The sequence below is a fragment of the Fusarium pseudograminearum genome, chromosome 3, assembly GCF_000303195.2.
Source record: "Fusarium pseudograminearum CS3096 chromosome 3, whole genome shotgun sequence".
Taxonomy (NCBI): domain Eukaryota; kingdom Fungi; phylum Ascomycota; class Sordariomycetes; order Hypocreales; family Nectriaceae; genus Fusarium; species Fusarium pseudograminearum.
Genome location: NC_031953.1, coordinates 3,904,407 through 3,922,367, shown reverse-complemented (window position 1 = coordinate 3,922,367; position 17,961 = coordinate 3,904,407). Strand labels below are relative to the sequence as shown.

Here is a 17,961-nt window from a genome sequence, read left to right as displayed (position 1 = left end):
GTGGGATGACTTCATCTCTGTCGGTATATCAAAATCAAGACAAAATATTCTCAACTTTGATGGCCTCATTATCATGAGTGACTAAGACTTTCGTGTGAATACCCCTTTGGCTCTCATAAGCACTCCGGCAAACCATGGCGTAGCCCAGACGCTTCCAATAATTCGGAACGGCAGTAAGGCCTTGGTAATCGCATATGCCAGAGCAACCTCCACTAGAACCTTGTAACGCCCATCTCCACTATGCCAGCGCTCGATTGCGTTTTCGGATTTCGAGTCGGGGTGTGTCGTAGATATGCTTGATGTTGTTTCGCCCTCTTCGTTCTGCCCAAAGCCAAACCAGCCCTTGCGCTTGAAGTATCGTTCGAACCGAGCAACACCGTCGTCCACATGGCCGTGAAAATAGCCCGTTACGTAGTTGACAGGCACATAATTCGTGTAATGAAAGAGCCCGAACAGTCCTAGAACAGGCACTATAGCTGTGATTTCGTGTAGAATAAGAAAAGAGACGATATGCGAAACCGGTGCGTTACGTAGACCGCTGGTATATTTCTGCAGCCGTCGAGGTAGCTTCGATGTGATGCGGTCTATACGGGAAACTTGAGTTGACTCGGTGCGGATCGTTGGGTTGAATTGACGCGGAAGACCGCGAGTCCTGAGGCTGGGACGCCAATTGAAGGCTATCGGGTTGCGGCGCATGTTGAGGCTAGAATAATTGAACTTGAAGATGGTAGTGCAGTATTAGAGTGGTAAAAGTAGAGCGATCATTGTTGATACTCTGCTGGACCTAGGTGGAGCTGCTGACAGATCGAGAAGACCTCGTTCCTTGTAGTGAAGCTGCAGGGTAACCAACGTGAATGACTTAAACATGTTCTTTTCCACTGAATTAGGATGGAATGTATCGTAGAGCATATTTCATGTCTCCTTATGCTCATCATACGCATAAAAACTCCATGTCCTGCTCCCTAGACTGAGTACTTCCATGTCAAACGGAAAATGCTGAAGATCTGATGGCGTTCTCCGGGGGTTGAACCTCAGATATGATTGATATCTATTGTCATTGTTGTTTGGGGGTCTTTGGGGTTGGATGCATTCTGAATGATCATTGCATGATGTCTCAACACATGATGGGCTTATACCTTTACTGGCTTGAAATCTTGCTATATATCATCACTGGGAGTGGAGTTTCTGGTCTTGTTTGGCTTGCCATATAATGCATAACCATCAGTCACTCCTCTTTCGGTATATTTCATCAGTAATAATGAAACTCAAAAGAATTACTAGAAATGCAGACGAAAACTTTGTATAGGAACTTAGGCAATACGAGGCTGTCCTCTTCTGAATCATCAAGAACGTGTACCTCTTGAACACGGTGTTCGTTCAGCAACCATAATCTTTGCAAAACCATTAGCAGTTCAACTACTAAGCTAAACTGCAATCTAGTGCTTAATCAGTCATATTAGTACGTGCCAAAACACTTACTGGACTTTTTACTCATTGATGGCTACCCAGGGCAAAAGAGTGAAGGTATCTTGGTCCACACACGAACAATTGAACTTCAACCATAAGTTCCTTCCTCTAAACAAACTCTTTGGTTCTCAACAGTTTCACTATGGCAGGAGTTGAGACGCTCGGTGGCCCGTTGCGCCGGTTTGAGTAGCTGATGGCATCATCGCTATCTCGCTCCTGCTCTCTCAATTAATAATTAGGTGCTCGGCACGCAAGCTCCTTCCCAATACACGGTTGAATTACATCAGTGACCCCAACGAAACAACCACGACGAGAACAGAGGGAAGGTGCTCAGTCGTTGACTGCCTCAATGTAGAACGACGAGGCCTCCATTACCTTTCTTTCTCCTCTTCATGTTTCCATCTTCTCTTCTTCTTCATCATCTCCTGTCACCTCCAGCTTCATCATCTCAGCTGAACATACACCATTCCACTGTCACTCAATCATCACCGGCTCTACACACTTGCACACATCTCAAGACCACATCCCCTGAACTCACCACACCGCCAACATGATCTCTATCAAGTTGGCCGCCATCGGCGCCCTTTTGGCGACAGCCCAAGCCCAGATTCGTCACCCCGATGAAGATCTCATCCTTGCTGATTGCGGCATTGGCGACAACAAAGCCCATCCCAAATGGTCAACTTCTCGCCAGGTCAACTGGTACAAAGACATCAAGTGGCCCGAAGATGCCTCTACATTCCCTGCTGCCCCTGATCTGTCCGTTGAAGTTCCGTATGCAAGCGGAAAGTACCCCTGGAACTCCAAGGGAACCACGGTCAAGCTTTCCAACGGTGTCGTCTGGACAGCCTACATCAACCCCGCCGTAGCTGATGGCATGCCTGCTGGATCTGCCGTAACCACCAAAGAGGGTGGCCAGGAGCTCAACTGCTATGCCTATCGTGGCCGTCCTGTCAGCGCCGCTCTCAACACGACAGTTACCGACGACGCTGTCTGCCTGTCTGCTTTCGTATGCAACCGTGACGACAAAGCTCCCCCTCGTCCTAGCGACATGAGCTCTCCCACTTCTACCCTGCAAACATCCCCCGCTCCTCCTGCTACTACCTTCATTTCGCAGCCGCCTGCAACACCAAGCTCTACTGGTGGCGCTGACCCAGCCCCTCCCACAGACCCCAATGCTGGCAAGCTGTTTATGTCCACTCTTGTCAGTCCTCGTTTCCTCAACTGGCCCAATACCTGGCAGGCTTTTATCGAAAACTTCGCCTGGGATCGACAGACCGGCAAATGCATCGCCAAGCCAGTCAAAGGAGACGGATACACTATCAACATTGATTGTGCAGGAATCCAGATCGACTCTGACTCTCATTTGACTCTCCTCATGATCAAAGCTCTTCATGACATTGGTATGAACAGCACTCTTTTCAACCAGAACCCCATTGTCCCAGGAAAGCGCAACGCTACTGCAGATCACTGGGTTGTCATGCCGGAGGCTTTCAACCTCCAGGCAATTGATGTTTCACACCAGAATGTCGTCGGCTACCTCAGTTACAATACAACCTACGATAACTTCCTGAGTGGACCCTGTTCGTCTTGCGACACAAAGAGGTTCAATGAGCAGTTCTTCAACCCCATTCTGGATGCTATGAAGGGCACTTATCCTCGCTATAACACCTACAACGTCGAGGCCCAATGCAGTCCCTGGATGGCGTGCTTTTAAGGATGGAGGCTACGACTTATATGTTATTGTTCGGTGTGTTTTGTGTTGCATGAATTATGAAGGCCAATGTGGTACATGATAGACTGATGGGCGAAAGGGGGTGTCATTTTTGGTGGCTCATGTGGTATTACTTGCCTCGACATGTATTTCAATGGTTCGCTGTATTCTATGAGGAGTCAAGCTATTTTATTTGTTAGTTGACCAGTTTCCTGTACAGATATCCTATAGCAATGATGGAAAAATCGGATTACCGAAACTAGATGCTTCTCCATATAAGCTCACCTATGATATGCTCGTTGAATGTGACACTATGATGATATGTATCACATTGGGAACAGGTTTTGGAGACCTCTTGATGGATATATGGCATAGAAGTTGGAAGATAGAGACGCAATGGAGGGGATAAACAACAGTTAAACTCTTCAAATATTGCGACAAAGGGCCAGGAGTACAACTGGCAAAGCTGGCCTGAGGAATTCGAGAGTACAGTCTGGATTGTATAGGAGAGCCTGGAGTCACGTAAGTAAGACCTCTGCTTGTATCTATCTATCTTCTCGCCTCAAAGATGCCGCCTCGGTATCATTATAAACAATTTCCGTTCGTCGGCGATCTCGAAAAAAAAACAACAACAACCAGGCAGCCATGGATCTGCACATGGTGATAGAAATCATGTCTATGCATCGGAGCCATCCGTGTAGTAGTCAAACTGCTTCGGTAGTGGTACGTCGTTTCCACCTGGTGTATCTGGATCGACCTCCTTATTTTTCTTAGGGGCACTCTCCACTGGGACAGGCTGCTGCTGTTGGGTTGGCTGTGTCACCTGTGCTGGCTCTGAGAGGATGTGACCTCTCAACAACTTGGTCATCTCTCTCGCCCACTCCCAAGGTCTCCCCTTTCCTCCAGGCAAACCGTTGAAGTACTCCCACCCCATCACACCACCAAAGTTTCCATACCGGCCCCGCAGCGTCGTCAGCACCATGCCGAGAGGGTTGAACGGCACATAACCGTGTCCGTTCTCAGGGTTGGTCAGGAGTCCAATGACGATCTTCTCCGGCGGCCAGCCCTTTTGGACCATGAGATCATACATGAGTGGGTTGCTGCAGTCTCCCCATCCACAGTAGAATTGGGTGTTGTACCAGGCAATGTCGCGACCGCGCATGACTTCCAGAGCTTCATAGTCGAACCCACTCATATTCCTTCTGAAGTCGATCAGAGACATGGCGACGGGGGCGAGAGTGATGATGAAAGCTGGTCCAAAGTCGCTGCGTAGACGATCGATTAATCGCACGATTCCACCCAGTGACATTACCTCCTCAACATCTAGATCCAAGCCGTCGAGCGCCCTTTCTCGAATCATGTCTCTCACAGGACAGTAGAATCGCTCAAAAGTGTTCTCGTCAGCATCTAGACGTGCATAACTCCCTTGGCAAGCACCGCCCAACATGCCCATGACCTTGACGCCCGAAGCTTGCAAAATACGCAGCTCGGCCCACATTGTCTGGAAGGTAGGATGAGACGGGTGATAATCGTTCAGCGTGATCTTCTCAGGGTCTTCGTTTATGTGGATGGCAGCGACAATGACGTGAGTGATGGAGATGCCTGGTTGTGTGATGAGGGGCAGCGTAGAGATGAGATTTCCTGAGGAGTCATGATGAGTTTGGTAGTATGTGACTAGCCGGGGGAGAGGGTCTGCTGAAGGCGGCAGAGGAGGCATGGTGTTTTGTCGTGCCAGTTGAGGTTGTTGATGAGAGAGGTAAAGCTGTGACTTGGAGTTTGTGGTGGTTTGAAGTACAGTTATAAGCTTTGGTGGAGCTGCTGAAGCCTAACTTTCAGTAGCTATCAGCCAGTAAACTTGAAAACTGCAAGACACTCAAACAAGGGGATCAAGATTCCAAATCAACACATTTGGATTATTAATTACAACAGATATTTAGCTAATCTTGGGTATCATTATTTGACTATATTAAAAGTTCTGGACTCGAGCCTGTTCCTTTTCTAAATCTTTGACCCTGACCTTTTTACCAACACATCGTCCAGGGTGCCAGATAGCAAAGAGCAACACGGCCAATGCAATGGAAGCAAACTCAAGACACGCAAAGTAAATCTCGTTGGAGTACAAATGACCTCCAAGACCCTCGGCTGTTTCTGCAAGACGAAAGATTGTTCGCAGGTAAACCAAAATGGTAGCCACTGAAAAAGCGACACAAAAGATAGTCAGTTTCTTGCCACGACCGCTAATCTCCCTTCGGGCGCGGAATAAAAAGGTTGCCGTGAGGATCACAAAGACACTGATAGAGAAGACCTGATAGGCCAGACCCCCAAGAAGAATGTTGTTCGCGACGGTGGGATCTTCACGGTTGGACTGTTTCACTCCAATGAGAGCAGCACCAGTAACCTGAACAACCGTAGCAATAACATCAGACGTGATGAAGAACCAGAGAATAAACTTTGGCGGCGCAAGAGAGTATCGACGTCCAAGACGGGGAATCAATGCCGAGAGGATTGTGTATACTCCTGCAGCGAGGAAGACAGGTGCCGTGACGATGAAGAAGTAGTTGAGGATAAAGTACAGCAGATGGTACGGATCCTTCTTTGCCGAAAGCGAACGAGCAATATACCCGACGATTTCAAAGAGGAGGCCAACTGGAAAAGTGATAAAGTACCAACTCCTGAATCGAATCGTCTGAAAGAGATGGATGATCATGAACAGAGCGAACCAAGCTGCTGCAAAGACGGCAAGGGAGAAAGCAGGCGTGTAGCCATAGATGATGATGGGCGTATCCCAATCGCCGTTGGGATTTGGAAAGTTGGGGTCAACGTAGCCCTTGATAGGTCGTTCTGACTTTGTTAGTGTATATTACGTATATATTTGATGCTAAACATACCTCCTGAGCTGCTCATGTTGAAGATGGTGACAAGTCAAAGCTAATACTTGATAATCACGAAAGAGTCTAGTGATGCAACATTAAACAAGCATTAGCTGGGTAGTCGGATCTTTAAATCCTTCACAGGACCCTTGATCCAAGGAACGCGACTCAGTTCAATTTACATTGTGTTTAAGCTTCAATAGGTAGTCTCAGTCTATGGGAGAAACCCCTGGTGCTAGTGAAAGTCATGAATCATCATTCTTTGTTCGCACTCGCTAAATTGACTAAATTCGTTGGTTATTGGGCCAATATTCAAGGGTCTTGACGAACTGCCCAAACGGCTTTTTGATAATCGTTTAGATTTTAACGAAAAACGGTTCTCATGACGATTTGGTTTCCCTATTTGGGTCAGGCTTGACTTGTTAATAGGAGCGTGATTTTGTTTGCATCTTCACATGAGAATATCTGTCTCAAGTCTTCACTATTAGCCTACCAATGTATGTTTTAGCGACGCTAACAAAATGATCCAGTGCGCTTTGACCGCTGTCAGTCCCTTGGCATGGTGTCATTCACTGGTGCAGCTGTCAAGAATTAAGCGACCGTTGCCGAAAAGGCGAATCAGGTCTGCTTTATAACAACGACAATAAAGATTGAAGATTTGAAGATGCTTACCAAGTCTAATTACCTGAGCCTCGAGACCCTCTAATGAACCGATATCCGAACTGTAGTCTACTATCTATGACCCCTTGACCAAATCAGCGCCTACAACTTCCTCAAAGATACTTCTCCGAATCTTCTGTAACTCTGTCCTCGCTGTCTCCATCTCCTCCTCTTTCCGCTTCAACTCCTTGGACAGGCGATGTCTCCTCTCCTTGGCCTGGCTTAAACAATTATCCAAAGCTGCCGCGCATCGTGCTACTTCTCGACGACCACCTGTGATATCAACCTTTCCCCAGACTTCGCCCAAATTGGATGTGACCTCCATAGTACGCGGGTTAGCCTCAGGAGGCAGCTCGATCACGTCTGGGCCGAGCTGCACCAGTTGATCAACCGTCGTCTTGCTCTGTTGAATGAGGTCTCTTCCTTGGTTCAGATATCGGATGTGGTTCATGTCTCCTGACTGAAGCGCCCTGTCTACCTGTTGCAGTCCAGCCGTCATGGTCGCTGTCGCTTGCCCGAGAAGATCCACTGCTTTTTGGTCTATTTCAAGAGCTGTTTTTGTCGTAACATAAGCAGATAATGCAGCGTCGCTTCGTCGTTCCTTTTCGTCTTCTTCAGGATACTCAGGTGTTGGTCCTGAAAATATATCGTCGTAAATGTCGTCAAGCTGCTTCTGAAGGTCAAGGTAACCCTGCATACTTTGGTCGAGCTCTCTCTTCTTCTCGAGTTCCTGCTCTAGCTTCGCTTTGACACTTGAGTTGTGCTCTGCTGCGTGATGCGCCTGCTGAAGCGTGTTGTGGTAATTCTGCTCTTCCCTCTCAGCTTGACCCGCGAACGAGGTCTCTTTACCGCTGGCCTTGTACAAAAACTTCATGACATGGCCATCGCGGTATTTCTTATGTGATTCAAGGTCGGCCAGGCGCCTGCGATCCAATCCTTCGAGCTCCCGGTTTGAGTCTGCTAGCTGCGACTCAAGGTCTGAGACGATCTTTTGCTGCAGAGCAACATCAGAGCGGATATGTTTCGTTTGCTCTAGCAGATTTAATAGTTCTGATGTCCTGGGAAAGGCCTTTCTTATCGACTCCTTTATGTCCGTCATTGGAAAACGAGAGCCATTTTGACCGTGAGAGTCGAATGCAGGCGGTGGTTGATTGTATCCCATAATTGCTGTCATGGTGGAGTAAAGTGAAATTGGAGTAGTAGATAAATGAGTTATTCGGCAGCTTTGAACGACTATACCATGTGAAGGACTAGTCAGATGGTTGCTTTGGGAGTCAGATGATGCCTAATTCGAACGGCATATAACCAACTGAATGCTGAACAGATGTAATGATAAAGATAATCACTGAGGATAGTTGTCTCGATTTGAGAAATATGAAGCAAGTTGACAAGATACGGAAACAGGTTGAATACAAATGGGAACAAGTCCTACATAAGCAGCGGCGGCTACAGCGCAATTATCAAGTATCAGACAATACAAGGCAAAACATGACATGAATCGAACAGTGCAGAAGGATTCCCTATCACATTCACAGGCAGGATAAGGACAGGCATTACATTTTAAAAAACTCAATAAAATTGGAGCAACATCGTCACTTTTTCCCATCCAAGGCAAGAAAGGGTTCGCGAGAACCACAAGTGATCGACAGCGACTTTCCAAGCTTGTAAGGCTGATGCTTGTTTGGTTGGTAGCGAATGAGTCGAGGAACAAGAAGAAGAGGGTGTGAAGGCGATGGAACCGTCCGTCGACCGCGACCGTTACTTACGTTGAACTTTCCTTCCGTAATTTGCCGGTCCTTTGCCGCGAAAACGGAACTCGACCTTCCCCGTTTGAGGTACAAGCTCCATCTCCAAAAGCGATCACTGACGGAATCGAATTGAACCTCGCCATCACCAATCATTTTCGCTCAAGGGGAAAATAAATGGCTTCGTCAAGAGCCCGTTTGCCTCGCGCAGGCAAACTAGGCGCCTTGTTGCAGCCTTCCAAGTCCCAAGGAACCTCGATATGTCCTTTTTGCTCCATCACATCATCTGCCCGCCCAAGGATACGGACCTGTCGCGATGCCCTCGCAAAACGCTTCACTTCAACCTCTACGAACCCCACGAACCCCCGCCATGAGCTACAACAGCACCTCCTCGATATTCAAAAACTGGCACCTTCGCTAGTAAGCCTTTCTAGACTACAATTGGCACTTCAAGGTCTGCGACAAATACCGGGTCAGGAAGCTGTGAGGGTTGCAATTTTGGGACTGGCACCCGGCTCCGATGCGGGACAAAAGGCAAAAGATGTGTTGAGAGTTCTCATGACGGATCCGTTACAAGATGAGCAGGAATGGGAGCGACAATTGAAGGACCACAACCCGGAGAACCCTCTAATTGTTCGAATCCGGTCTACCGAAGAGCAACAGAGTACCTTGACAGTCACCAAATCGAGCCTTTTCAGTGAAATCAACGTCTCATCTGCCGAATGGAACAGTCTAAACCTGGAGCTATTGTTAATGGAGACCCATCTCCCTGAATTCGCCAGAGACGAGCAAACGAGAGCTATCGAAGTGGAGGAATCCGTTCTCGTTCCCAAGGTTGGCATTCCCGCAGCCGAAGATCGAGTAACACCAGTGACCACCCCCGTGCATCGTGCGATTCTGGTTGGCGATGGCTTCAGGGGAGCTGTCAATGCTACAGCAGTGCCAGTTACCCAAGGGGAGGAGTCTGTATTAAAAGTGGTTGACCTCAAAGGCGTTGATCCAAAGCAAGTCGACGCACCCTTTGAGACAATTGACGTTTCCGCTGCTGACAAGGGTGTGTCACTTTTCCGCAAGAGCTCCGGCAACGCTATAGAGTATGAGCGACTCTGGTTCAATAGCAATCTCCCTGCTTTGACAACATGGCTCAAGTCAGGCATCAGCTCTTCCGACGAAACCACAAAACCCGCAGTTCGGGAATTGATCTCCTCTCTATTAAACAACGTCTTGGCGAGATGCGAGCTTGAGAATCGCCGTGAAATCAGACACATCTACCAGGAGACACCCGCTGGCCAGGAACCTACCTTCTCTCCTACTCTGAACCGGGCAGTGGGCGAATGGTCACAAAAAGCACACGCAGAGCTGCAAGACGAGCTTGACCTGGCATTTACAGGCAGAAGATGGCGTAAGCTGGGATGGTGGCAACTGTTCCTGAGAGTGGATGATGTTGCCATGCTCACAAATGAGATGTTGAACCAACGGTTTCTTCCCACAGCAGAGCGAGAACTCGTCTATCTCACAGGACAGATTGCCCAAGCTGCAAAGGCTGATCAGACGTACCCCCAACCATACTCATCCAGTGGTGCCAACCATGACCTAAAGCAACTGGGCTCAGGAGAGTTGGAACCATTTGTGTCAGTTCACACCCGCCCAGCGCTACCCAAGTGGCCTGGTCATATCGCTTTCACAAGACGATACCTACAAAACGAGACCGTCCCTGCACTGCAGGCTTTAGCCCAACGACTTGTTGTGCAATCCCTCGGCACTTCAGGTCTCACCGCCTCCCTTGGTGCCCTCCTCTACGTCTCGTCCTACTCCATCTTTGAAGCTGGCGCTGTTGCAGCACTAGGAGTAGTGTGGAGTGCCAGCCGTCTGCAAAAGAAATGGGATGCCGCGCGATCATTTTGGGAGGGTGAAGTCCGCGAGGAGGGCCGAAAAGCTCTGCGAGGTGTTGAAGAGAGCGTTGCAGCTGTTACCAATGTTGAGAAACCACAAGAGCGGGTGGTTGTTGACCAACAGGGCGATGAACTCATCGAAGTCCGAGAACTTGTGGCCAAGGCCCAAGAAGCTCTTGGACGCATGAAATAAATAAGGGGGGAACATGTACATTAAAACGAATTGAAAGCAACTGAGACGATATAATAGACGGTGACGAGATACCAGGCGTGACAGACAGACGCCTCTTTTTTTGTAATCTAGTCAATCTCGAATAACCCACACTCTGCTACGAGGTCATGCATTCCTCGTCGAGCCTCACAATCAATGCAACATCTCGCCCTCCGCGTCTAGACTGGTATCGTACCGAAGCCTGTTGTTGTATCACTCTCCCCCTCTCCTTATGATTCATTTTTACCAAGAAAACGAAGATGATAACCCCCCTCGTTTGAAGCTCATGAAAAATCCAAATAAGCCTGAACGCCAAAACACGCATTTGTCTCTCTATTATTCGTTTCTTCTTCCCTCATGCTGGGTTTATCGTCCTCCTCGACCACCTGCGCGCGCTCGGCTGACGGTCGCGCGACCTCTGGCGAGACCGACACCACGGCCACGGACGTTGCGGCTGCGGAACATGGGCGCGTTGCGGAGCATGTCGGGGACGATGAAGAAGCGTACGTGGGAGCCGCGGATGTAGACCTGGTCGAGATGGGAGACGCGGCCGTCGCGGGCGGTGACGGTGATGTCCTTGAGTTGGACGTTCATGTTGTCCTCGGCTGTAGCATATTAGCAGATATTCTTGAACAAACATCATCCAGAAGAAAAGACGGTGTAGGAGGGGCAGAAGAAGCGTACCATCGAGGAGCTTGCCGCGGTAGGTCTGGCCAGAGGTGATTTCGAGGGTAACGATGTGGCCCTGGGTCTCAAAGTTAGCTCTCTCCACATAAGAAATTGCCGTCAATAAGAAGTGTACGGACCTGTGCCTCGTTCAGGAGCTTGATGGGAATGCCGATTGTGGAAGTCATGATTGCGGCTGCGTGGATATCGAGTTTGTCGCGTGTAAAAGGCCGAGGCTGAGCTGGAGCTTGGTGTATACTGAAAATTGGCGAGGCTTTGGTGGTTGAGCGAACGAATGGGCGGGTTGAGGTGGAGAAAGAGTTGATCCGGCCGGGTTGGAGTAAAAGTGCTGAGCACTGTGTTGATCGTGGTGACCTTGATGCTTTTTATGTATAATTTCCATTTATTTCAAGCTTTTATCTTTGAGATAAAAAGAAACGGCTTCACAGACCTCTGGTTTTTATATTTGTGAGAAAAAAAATCAACGATGATTCGCTTTGCGTGACTCAAATCCTGAGACAAGTTGGTAGGTTTAATTGGGCTTTAGATAGTTGGAGATGCACAGTGTATTCATCTATTCTTAGTACTCGAGATATCCCAAGCTTCTCGAATCCAGCGACATGTTATCCCCCAACTCATACAAGTAATATTCTAAACTCCATAAAAAATCACAATTATCACTAGTCGCCTGCTATAGAATCAAACCGCCTCATCATAAAGCATCCAACCATTTATTAACCTTGGCCTTATTGCTGACCTGCTTTCTCTTATCCACTTCCATCTTCTTTCCGTGCTTCTTTTTCTCTTTCTGCTTTTTTGACGTTGTTGACGACCGCTTCAGTTGAGTAGGACTTGATATAACCACAACTGTTTCTGTCGTGTCTACTTCTGACTGCAAAGCACCGCTCATCAGCAAGCTGTTGTCTGGCAACGCCTTGGTAGCAACAACCTCGTTATTTTGACCTGATGCTGCTGGTAAGGGAGCCGGCGTGTCACTGGTTGTTGGCGTTGTTGCGGTAGAGCATGTCGAAAGTTCTGGGACTTGAATCGAAGGTCTCTGGGTTGCGGCCTCATTGGCGGCCCTGGATTCATAATGAATGTATCCGCCTCGGACATTGGGAACAAACCAGTCCCTGCCAGTAGGTCGTATTGATGAGATGTCCTCTAACGATATATATCGAGCTCGGTAGTAGTATAGTCCCGAGTTATGTAGGGACCATTGTGACCACTGAGAGCCGCTGTATGGTGGCTCGATCTGTTTCATGGGGGACTTCGAACGCTGCATGTGTTGCGCAGGTTACTCAGAGTAATGGAATGCGAAATGCGTTGGTCGTTTGCCGATTTTGACCAAAATTAAGCACGCGATCAACCGGATGCAGCGAACAGATATAAGTCAGGGATGACCCTTCAAGCAAAGGCATGCCGTCAACGATCTGGAGACTCCAAGTTCGCATATCGTCCTGTCCCAACAGGTCTCCCTGCCCGACAGCCTCACTCTTGTCGCTGGGTGCCGAGAGGAAACCTGCATGCAGCGGAAACACAAAATTTGACCTCTTGGGTCGCCAGGAACCCGTGGGCCGTCTTGTAAGCCCGATGTACGCCTGATTGGGTACAATATGAGCAATATTATTCACGTAGTTGGTCAAAATCGCAAAGGCGTATTTGTGAAAGCTATAAGCGTTGGACAGGTGTCACTGCATCTGCCAATTGAAGAGCTGCACTTTGGCTAGAGCTGCGAGGTTCCTGATCTGGTAAAAAGAGCATGGCCTCAGCCAAGGCCGCCTTATCAGCTGCCTATCGCGTGCGGCGCGGCTTCGAACCACGAATGGAAAACTAATAGAATGATGGTAGTAATGCGGCTCGTTGGGCACCAGAAGTTTGTGATTGAGAGAAGTGATATCACGATTTGGAAGTAGAAGGAATCATAATGCTGGGATAGGATGTAACCATCCAATTGGTCGCCTGAGGCGCATATTGGTTTAGAGAAATTGATATGTTTGAACTTTCAACCTGCTTATCAGCCGGTCACCTTGTTATTGCGCCTCGGTAGTCTCTTCGGCTGCTCCCTCTTTCTGGGTATCTTTTTCCTGCTTCTGCCTCTTCCTTGCCTCGAGCTTCTCCCGTGTCTGCTGTTTGCGTGCCTGCCTGTTGAGGCTTCCAATCACTCCTCCACCCTCTTTTCCGCATGGCCACTTTGCGAAAGCAGCTGCTTCATCCTCCTCCGTCCACTCTCTGGGGAGGATAGCAAATGTGAGGTATGACGTGTGAGTCTTGAGATCCGTCTCGGGTCTGTGATAGAGATTTCCGTTCATCCAGGGCTTGAAGTCGTCTTCAGCAACCTTTCCGTTGGGCTTGGAGGAACTTGACTTTGGTGTATCAATGTCCATTGCTGAAGAGTCGTCTTCAGTATTTGTTGACTTGAAAGCCACCTTATGGAATTCCTTTGTCTTTTGGTTGATTTCCTTTAGCCTTAGCATAGCCTCCTTCACGTCTGCTGGCGCCTGAATATTTCCCCTTTCGGCCGGGAGATTCGCGCCCACTCGCTCACGAATAGTGTTGATTCGTCGGGCGGATATTTCGACCATATCGATATCTGTCCAGCCTAGAAGTCGGAGTTCTTCAATAGTCCGCGTGACCTGTTCTATGCAAGGTGAGAAGGTACAGATGTGAACGCTTCTCTTAGGATCAAGGGGCGAGACCCAATTCTCGTCATCCTTTAGCTTTTCAGGTCTTTGTCGGGACAAATGGTGAAGAGCTTCCCATGGCGCTGGTAGATCAAGGAAGATTGACGTGGCCAAGGGAGATTTTCCATCCACGTTGAATCCCTCTCCATAAACATCGCGGTGTGACAACTGAACGATACCATTCAACTTATGCGCATGGATCTCTTCTTGCATCTTCTGATATCGTGGTTCATGGTATTCGAAACTGAAGACCTTTCCTTTTCGGTCGCTGTCGTCCTTGGGGTACCCATTGTATACAGCTCGCGCAGAAGCGTGAGTGAAACTACCACTACCTGCGCCTGCTTCGATAATGCGAGTACCGGGAACTGCCCGTATCCTCTGCAGGACATAACTGTAATCGGGCGTGTACACAACCTGGGTTCGATGGGGAAGACTGCTCGTCCAAAGCTCAGGTGTGGGTCGAAGAATATGAATAAAGCCACTTGCTGCTGCGACGGCCTTTTTCGCAGGCTTGGATTTTACATTTGTAACCTCCTCATCGGGGCCAGTCGTCGTTGGTGTATCGTCGTCAGTCACTTCGCGGCGGCGCTTTCGTCCTCTTGAGCCAGTGTCAACATTTGATGCACGGACTTGAGATCCCCACGGAATATTGAGTAGTGTCGAATGAGGGAAGGATCCAAATCGTGTGTTGAGGGTTGCGCCTTCGAGGTAGCCATCGACTGCGCCAGTCGACTCCTCGAGGGTAACGGGTTCGAGGTTGTCGCGTGAGAGAAGAACAATAGCCAGGTCACCAGTAGAGGTGGCAGAGCCTGGCTCGAGGAAAGGCGATAGTTGAGCCATTGATGCGATTGCACGTTCAGGCCTGTCTATTGAGATCGAGTTGGTTTTTGGGAGAAGTAGGATTTTTAGACGAGGCAGGAAAATATTTCCAAAGATACGGCGCGAGGCTGAAGTATTAGCGTTCGCCCCACTGAAAACTTAGTGAGGGGCAGTCAGTGCCACGCTAAAAAATGATGTATTGACCAGGCCATTGGAGGGTTATCGCGGGGACGTTGGGACTGCTTCCCTGTAGCTCCCCTGTAGCTCAGGCCCTTGCTTGGAAAACTGATTGATGGCGTCTTTCTCTCCCTTTGACTCAACTGTGACTCAAAGCCTCGTTTATTGTAGACATTTGTCTTGTTCCTCCTTACAGAGCCTTGCATATACACCTCCTTTTCTCCCTCTTACGATACCCTCCTTCTTCTTCTCTCTCCTTCTCACCTTTCTCCATTCGTCTTTACTTTTGGCGTCTGGATGAATTTCTTGCGACAACATCTTCCAATTCGATCCAAAATCTCCACTCCATTATTCTCAGCCCGACTGCGACCCCTCCATCGACTGTATTCGTCTCTAACCAGCTCTCACACGAGCACAATGGAGTCGCTAAAGCTCTACAACTCGCTCAAGCCCGGCGCCCCAGTGCCATTTGTCCCTATTGAGAAGGGCAAGGTCTCTTGGTATGCCTGCGGTCCTACCGTATACGACAAGAGTCACTTGGGTCATGCTCGCAACTATGTCTCGACAGACATTATCCGTCGTATCCTGATGCACTACTTTGGCTTCGAGGTCAAGTTTGTCATGAACATTACCGATATTGACGACAAGGTATGAAAGAGAGCATGCTAGGCATAATGCGACTTGTCTAAACCTCGGCAGATCATCATCAAGGCCCGACGACAGCGGTTGCTCGAACTTGAGAAGAACAAGAACTACTCCGAGGACGAACTCCGAGACCTCGCTTTGGCTGCTTTTCAAGCTTACGCAAAGAGCAGCTTGCCTCTGTTGCTCAAGGATGGAGAAGATATTGATGCGACCAACTATGCCCAGCGAAGGGAAACAGGATACGGCCATGTGCTTGCAGGTGGTACGATTTCTGGCGAGGGCAAGCCTGGAGACGATGAGGCCAAGGTCAAGATGCACCTTAGCAACATGACTTCTGCCGCTGAAGCCATTGCTTCGGGCGAGATATTCCCTGGTACCGATGAGATTCTGCTGCCTTACCTTGATTCACTTTACAAAGAGACGATCGACACCGGGGATCAGACCATGTTCACGGATCTGACTCAGAGCATGGAGAAGCTGTTTATGGACGATATGGATGCGCTAAACGTCCTCCGACCTAATGTCATCACTCGTGTCACCGAGTACGTTGATCAGATTGCCGACTTTGTCAAGGCAATTGTCGATAAGGGATTCGCCTACGAGGCTGATGGATCAGTCTACTTTGACATCACTGCTTTCGAGAAAGCCGGAAACACTTATGCCCGACTACGCCCTGACAACCGAAACGACAAGTCTCTCCAAGAAGAGGGCGAGGGATCACTTTCCAAGGGTCTCAGCGGAAAGAAGAACCCTGGTGATTTCGCTTTGTGGAAGAAGTCCAAGGCTGGTGAGCCCTTCTGGGACAGCCCTTGGGGAAAAGGTCGTCCCGGATGGCACATCGAGTATGTTAAATCGCCTAATTAATCGAGTATCAAGCTAACTGGCAAAGGTGCTCTGTGATGGCAGGAGCTGTTCTAGGATCTAATATGGATATCCATTCCGGTGGTATTGATCTTGCATTCCCACATCACGACAACGAGTTGGCGCAGAGCGAGGCTTACTTCTGCGAGCACGGCAAGGGTGAGCACACATGGGTCAACTATTTCCTCCACATGGGCCACTTGTCTATCTCTGGTTCCAAGATGTCCAAATCCCTCAAGAACTTCCAAACCATCCAGGATGCGCTTGCTACAACCTACTCATCGCGAGGCATGCGAATTGTTTTCCTGATGGGCCGATGGAACGATGGTGTTGAAATCTCACCCGACATGAGATTGCAGGCTGACAACTGGGAGTCAACCATCAGCGTAAGTATGACTCAGCCCTTATTTTACTATGACTAACACTGGATAGAACTTCTTTATCAATGTCAAGGCATTGCTTGCCGAGGCTGGTATCACACAGGGAGTCAAATCTCTGTCTCTGAGTGCTGATGGCAAATCAAGCGAGGGACTTTTGGGTGAGCTGGAGCAGGCCAAGCAGGAGTTCGAGGGTGCCATGACCAACTCATTCGACACACCAAAGGCCATGTCGGTTATTCTCAAGCTGGTCAACACTGCCAATGTTCACTTGAGAGATAACAAGGACGCCGACCTTGTCGCTCTCGAGTCTATTGCTCGATGGATCACCAAGATTGTTGGTATCTTTGGTCTTGACTCAAATGCATCGCCCCCATATGAGGGTCTTGGCTGGGCGACAACCATCGCTTCTGATGTCGAGCCTAAGACAGCTGTGCAGCCTTATGCCGATGCCTTTGCCAAGGTCAAGTCAGACGTTTCTAGTCTGTCCCTTGAAAGCGGAGAGATCTCTTCATTGCTCGAGCAAAACCCCACATCTGAGTTTGAGTCAATCGCAGCTGGTGGCTCGCGCGACCCCGAGCAATTGGCCATGCCATACCTTCGTGCCGTCTCCAAGCTTCGAGATGAACTTCGAAGCATTGTTGGCAACCAAAATCCTGACACGAAAAAGGCTATTCTAGCCTTGACCGACCGCATTCGTGACGATGACCTTACCAACTTGGGAGTGTACCTTGATGACAGACCTGATGGCCAAGCCTCTCTGATCAAGTTCATCCCAGCCGCTGAACTGATTGCTGCCCGTGAAGAAAAGGTCGCCCAGGCTGCCGAGAAAGCGCGAAAGAAGGAAGAGGCCCGTCTTGCACGTGAGAAGGCAGACCAAGAGGCCCGCGAAAAGGCCAAGGTCAGACCTGAGGACATGTTCAAGGGCGATGAGAGATATAGCGCCTGGGATGAGCAGGGCATGCCTACTAAGATGAAGGACGGAACCGATGTGCCCAAGAGTCAGCTCAAGGGCTTAAAGAAGCAGTGGGACCGACAGAAGAAGGCCCATGATGATCTCAAGGCCAAGGGATTGTTGTAGATGTGTCGTTTGTGTGGGTAGATTATCTAGAAAGTGGTATTTGGAGATGAAAACAAAAGCGTTTCAAGAATTAGTACGTGTTGACCGCTTGT

At 49.0% G+C, this 17,961-nt stretch overlaps 10 protein-coding genes across 10 annotated transcripts; 3 read left to right on the top strand and 7 right to left on the bottom strand.

Annotated features, from left to right (window-relative positions):
- Nucleotides 1-81: 81 nt before the first annotated feature.
- Nucleotides 82-696, bottom strand: FPSE_03007 (uncharacterized protein; the record flags this gene model as incomplete). Its single annotated transcript, XM_009256126.1, has 1 exon — nucleotides 82-696. One exon carries the CDS (start codon nucleotides 694-696, stop codon nucleotides 82-84), a length of 615 nt encoding a protein of 204 aa, XP_009254401.1.
- Nucleotides 697-2,017: 1,321 nt separating this feature from the next.
- FPSE_03008 (uncharacterized protein) lies at nucleotides 2,018-3,184 on the top strand (the record flags this gene model as incomplete). The annotated part of the gene is made up of 1 exon (XM_009256127.1): nucleotides 2,018-3,184. The coding sequence occupies one exon, from the start codon at nucleotides 2,018-2,020 to the stop codon at nucleotides 3,182-3,184; it is 1,167 nt and encodes a 388-aa protein (XP_009254402.1).
- A 673-nt stretch (nucleotides 3,185-3,857) lies between these two features.
- Nucleotides 3,858-4,898, bottom strand: FPSE_03009 (uncharacterized protein; the record flags this gene model as incomplete). The annotated part of the gene is made up of 1 exon (XM_009256128.1): nucleotides 3,858-4,898. The coding sequence occupies one exon, from the start codon at nucleotides 4,896-4,898 to the stop codon at nucleotides 3,858-3,860; it is 1,041 nt and encodes a 346-aa protein (XP_009254403.1).
- Nucleotides 4,899-5,147: 249 nt separating this feature from the next.
- On the bottom strand, nucleotides 5,148-6,085 carry FPSE_03010 (uncharacterized protein; the record flags this gene model as incomplete). Its single annotated transcript, XM_009256129.1, has 2 exons — nucleotides 5,148-6,022; nucleotides 6,070-6,085. The coding sequence occupies 2 exons, from the start codon at nucleotides 6,083-6,085 to the stop codon at nucleotides 5,148-5,150; spliced, it is 891 nt and encodes a 296-aa protein (XP_009254404.1).
- A 702-nt stretch (nucleotides 6,086-6,787) lies between these two features.
- Nucleotides 6,788-7,885, bottom strand: FPSE_03011 (uncharacterized protein; the record flags this gene model as incomplete). Its single annotated transcript, XM_009256130.1, has 1 exon — nucleotides 6,788-7,885. The coding sequence occupies one exon, from the start codon at nucleotides 7,883-7,885 to the stop codon at nucleotides 6,788-6,790; it is 1,098 nt and encodes a 365-aa protein (XP_009254405.1).
- A 748-nt stretch (nucleotides 7,886-8,633) lies between these two features.
- On the top strand, nucleotides 8,634-10,541 carry FPSE_03012 (uncharacterized protein; the record flags this gene model as incomplete). The annotated part of the gene is made up of 1 exon (XM_009256131.1): nucleotides 8,634-10,541. The coding sequence occupies one exon, from the start codon at nucleotides 8,634-8,636 to the stop codon at nucleotides 10,539-10,541; it is 1,908 nt and encodes a 635-aa protein (XP_009254406.1).
- Nucleotides 10,542-10,925: 384 nt separating this feature from the next.
- FPSE_03013 (uncharacterized protein) lies at nucleotides 10,926-11,413 on the bottom strand (the record flags this gene model as incomplete). The annotated part of the gene is made up of 3 exons (XM_009256132.1): nucleotides 10,926-11,164; nucleotides 11,244-11,304; nucleotides 11,366-11,413. The coding sequence occupies 3 exons, from the start codon at nucleotides 11,411-11,413 to the stop codon at nucleotides 10,926-10,928; spliced, it is 348 nt and encodes a 115-aa protein (XP_009254407.1).
- Nucleotides 11,414-11,937: 524 nt separating this feature from the next.
- Nucleotides 11,938-12,489, bottom strand: FPSE_03014 (uncharacterized protein; the record flags this gene model as incomplete). Its single annotated transcript, XM_009256133.1, has 1 exon — nucleotides 11,938-12,489. The coding sequence occupies one exon, from the start codon at nucleotides 12,487-12,489 to the stop codon at nucleotides 11,938-11,940; it is 552 nt and encodes a 183-aa protein (XP_009254408.1).
- A 769-nt stretch (nucleotides 12,490-13,258) lies between these two features.
- Nucleotides 13,259-14,749, bottom strand: FPSE_03015 (uncharacterized protein; the record flags this gene model as incomplete). The annotated part of the gene is made up of 1 exon (XM_009256134.1): nucleotides 13,259-14,749. The coding sequence occupies one exon, from the start codon at nucleotides 14,747-14,749 to the stop codon at nucleotides 13,259-13,261; it is 1,491 nt and encodes a 496-aa protein (XP_009254409.1).
- A 573-nt stretch (nucleotides 14,750-15,322) lies between these two features.
- FPSE_03016 (uncharacterized protein) lies at nucleotides 15,323-17,869 on the top strand (the record flags this gene model as incomplete). The annotated part of the gene is made up of 4 exons (XM_009256135.1): nucleotides 15,323-15,553; nucleotides 15,605-16,392; nucleotides 16,440-16,797; nucleotides 16,844-17,869. The coding sequence occupies 4 exons, from the start codon at nucleotides 15,323-15,325 to the stop codon at nucleotides 17,867-17,869; spliced, it is 2,403 nt and encodes an 800-aa protein (XP_009254410.1).
- Between the last annotated feature and the right edge of the window lie 92 nt (nucleotides 17,870-17,961).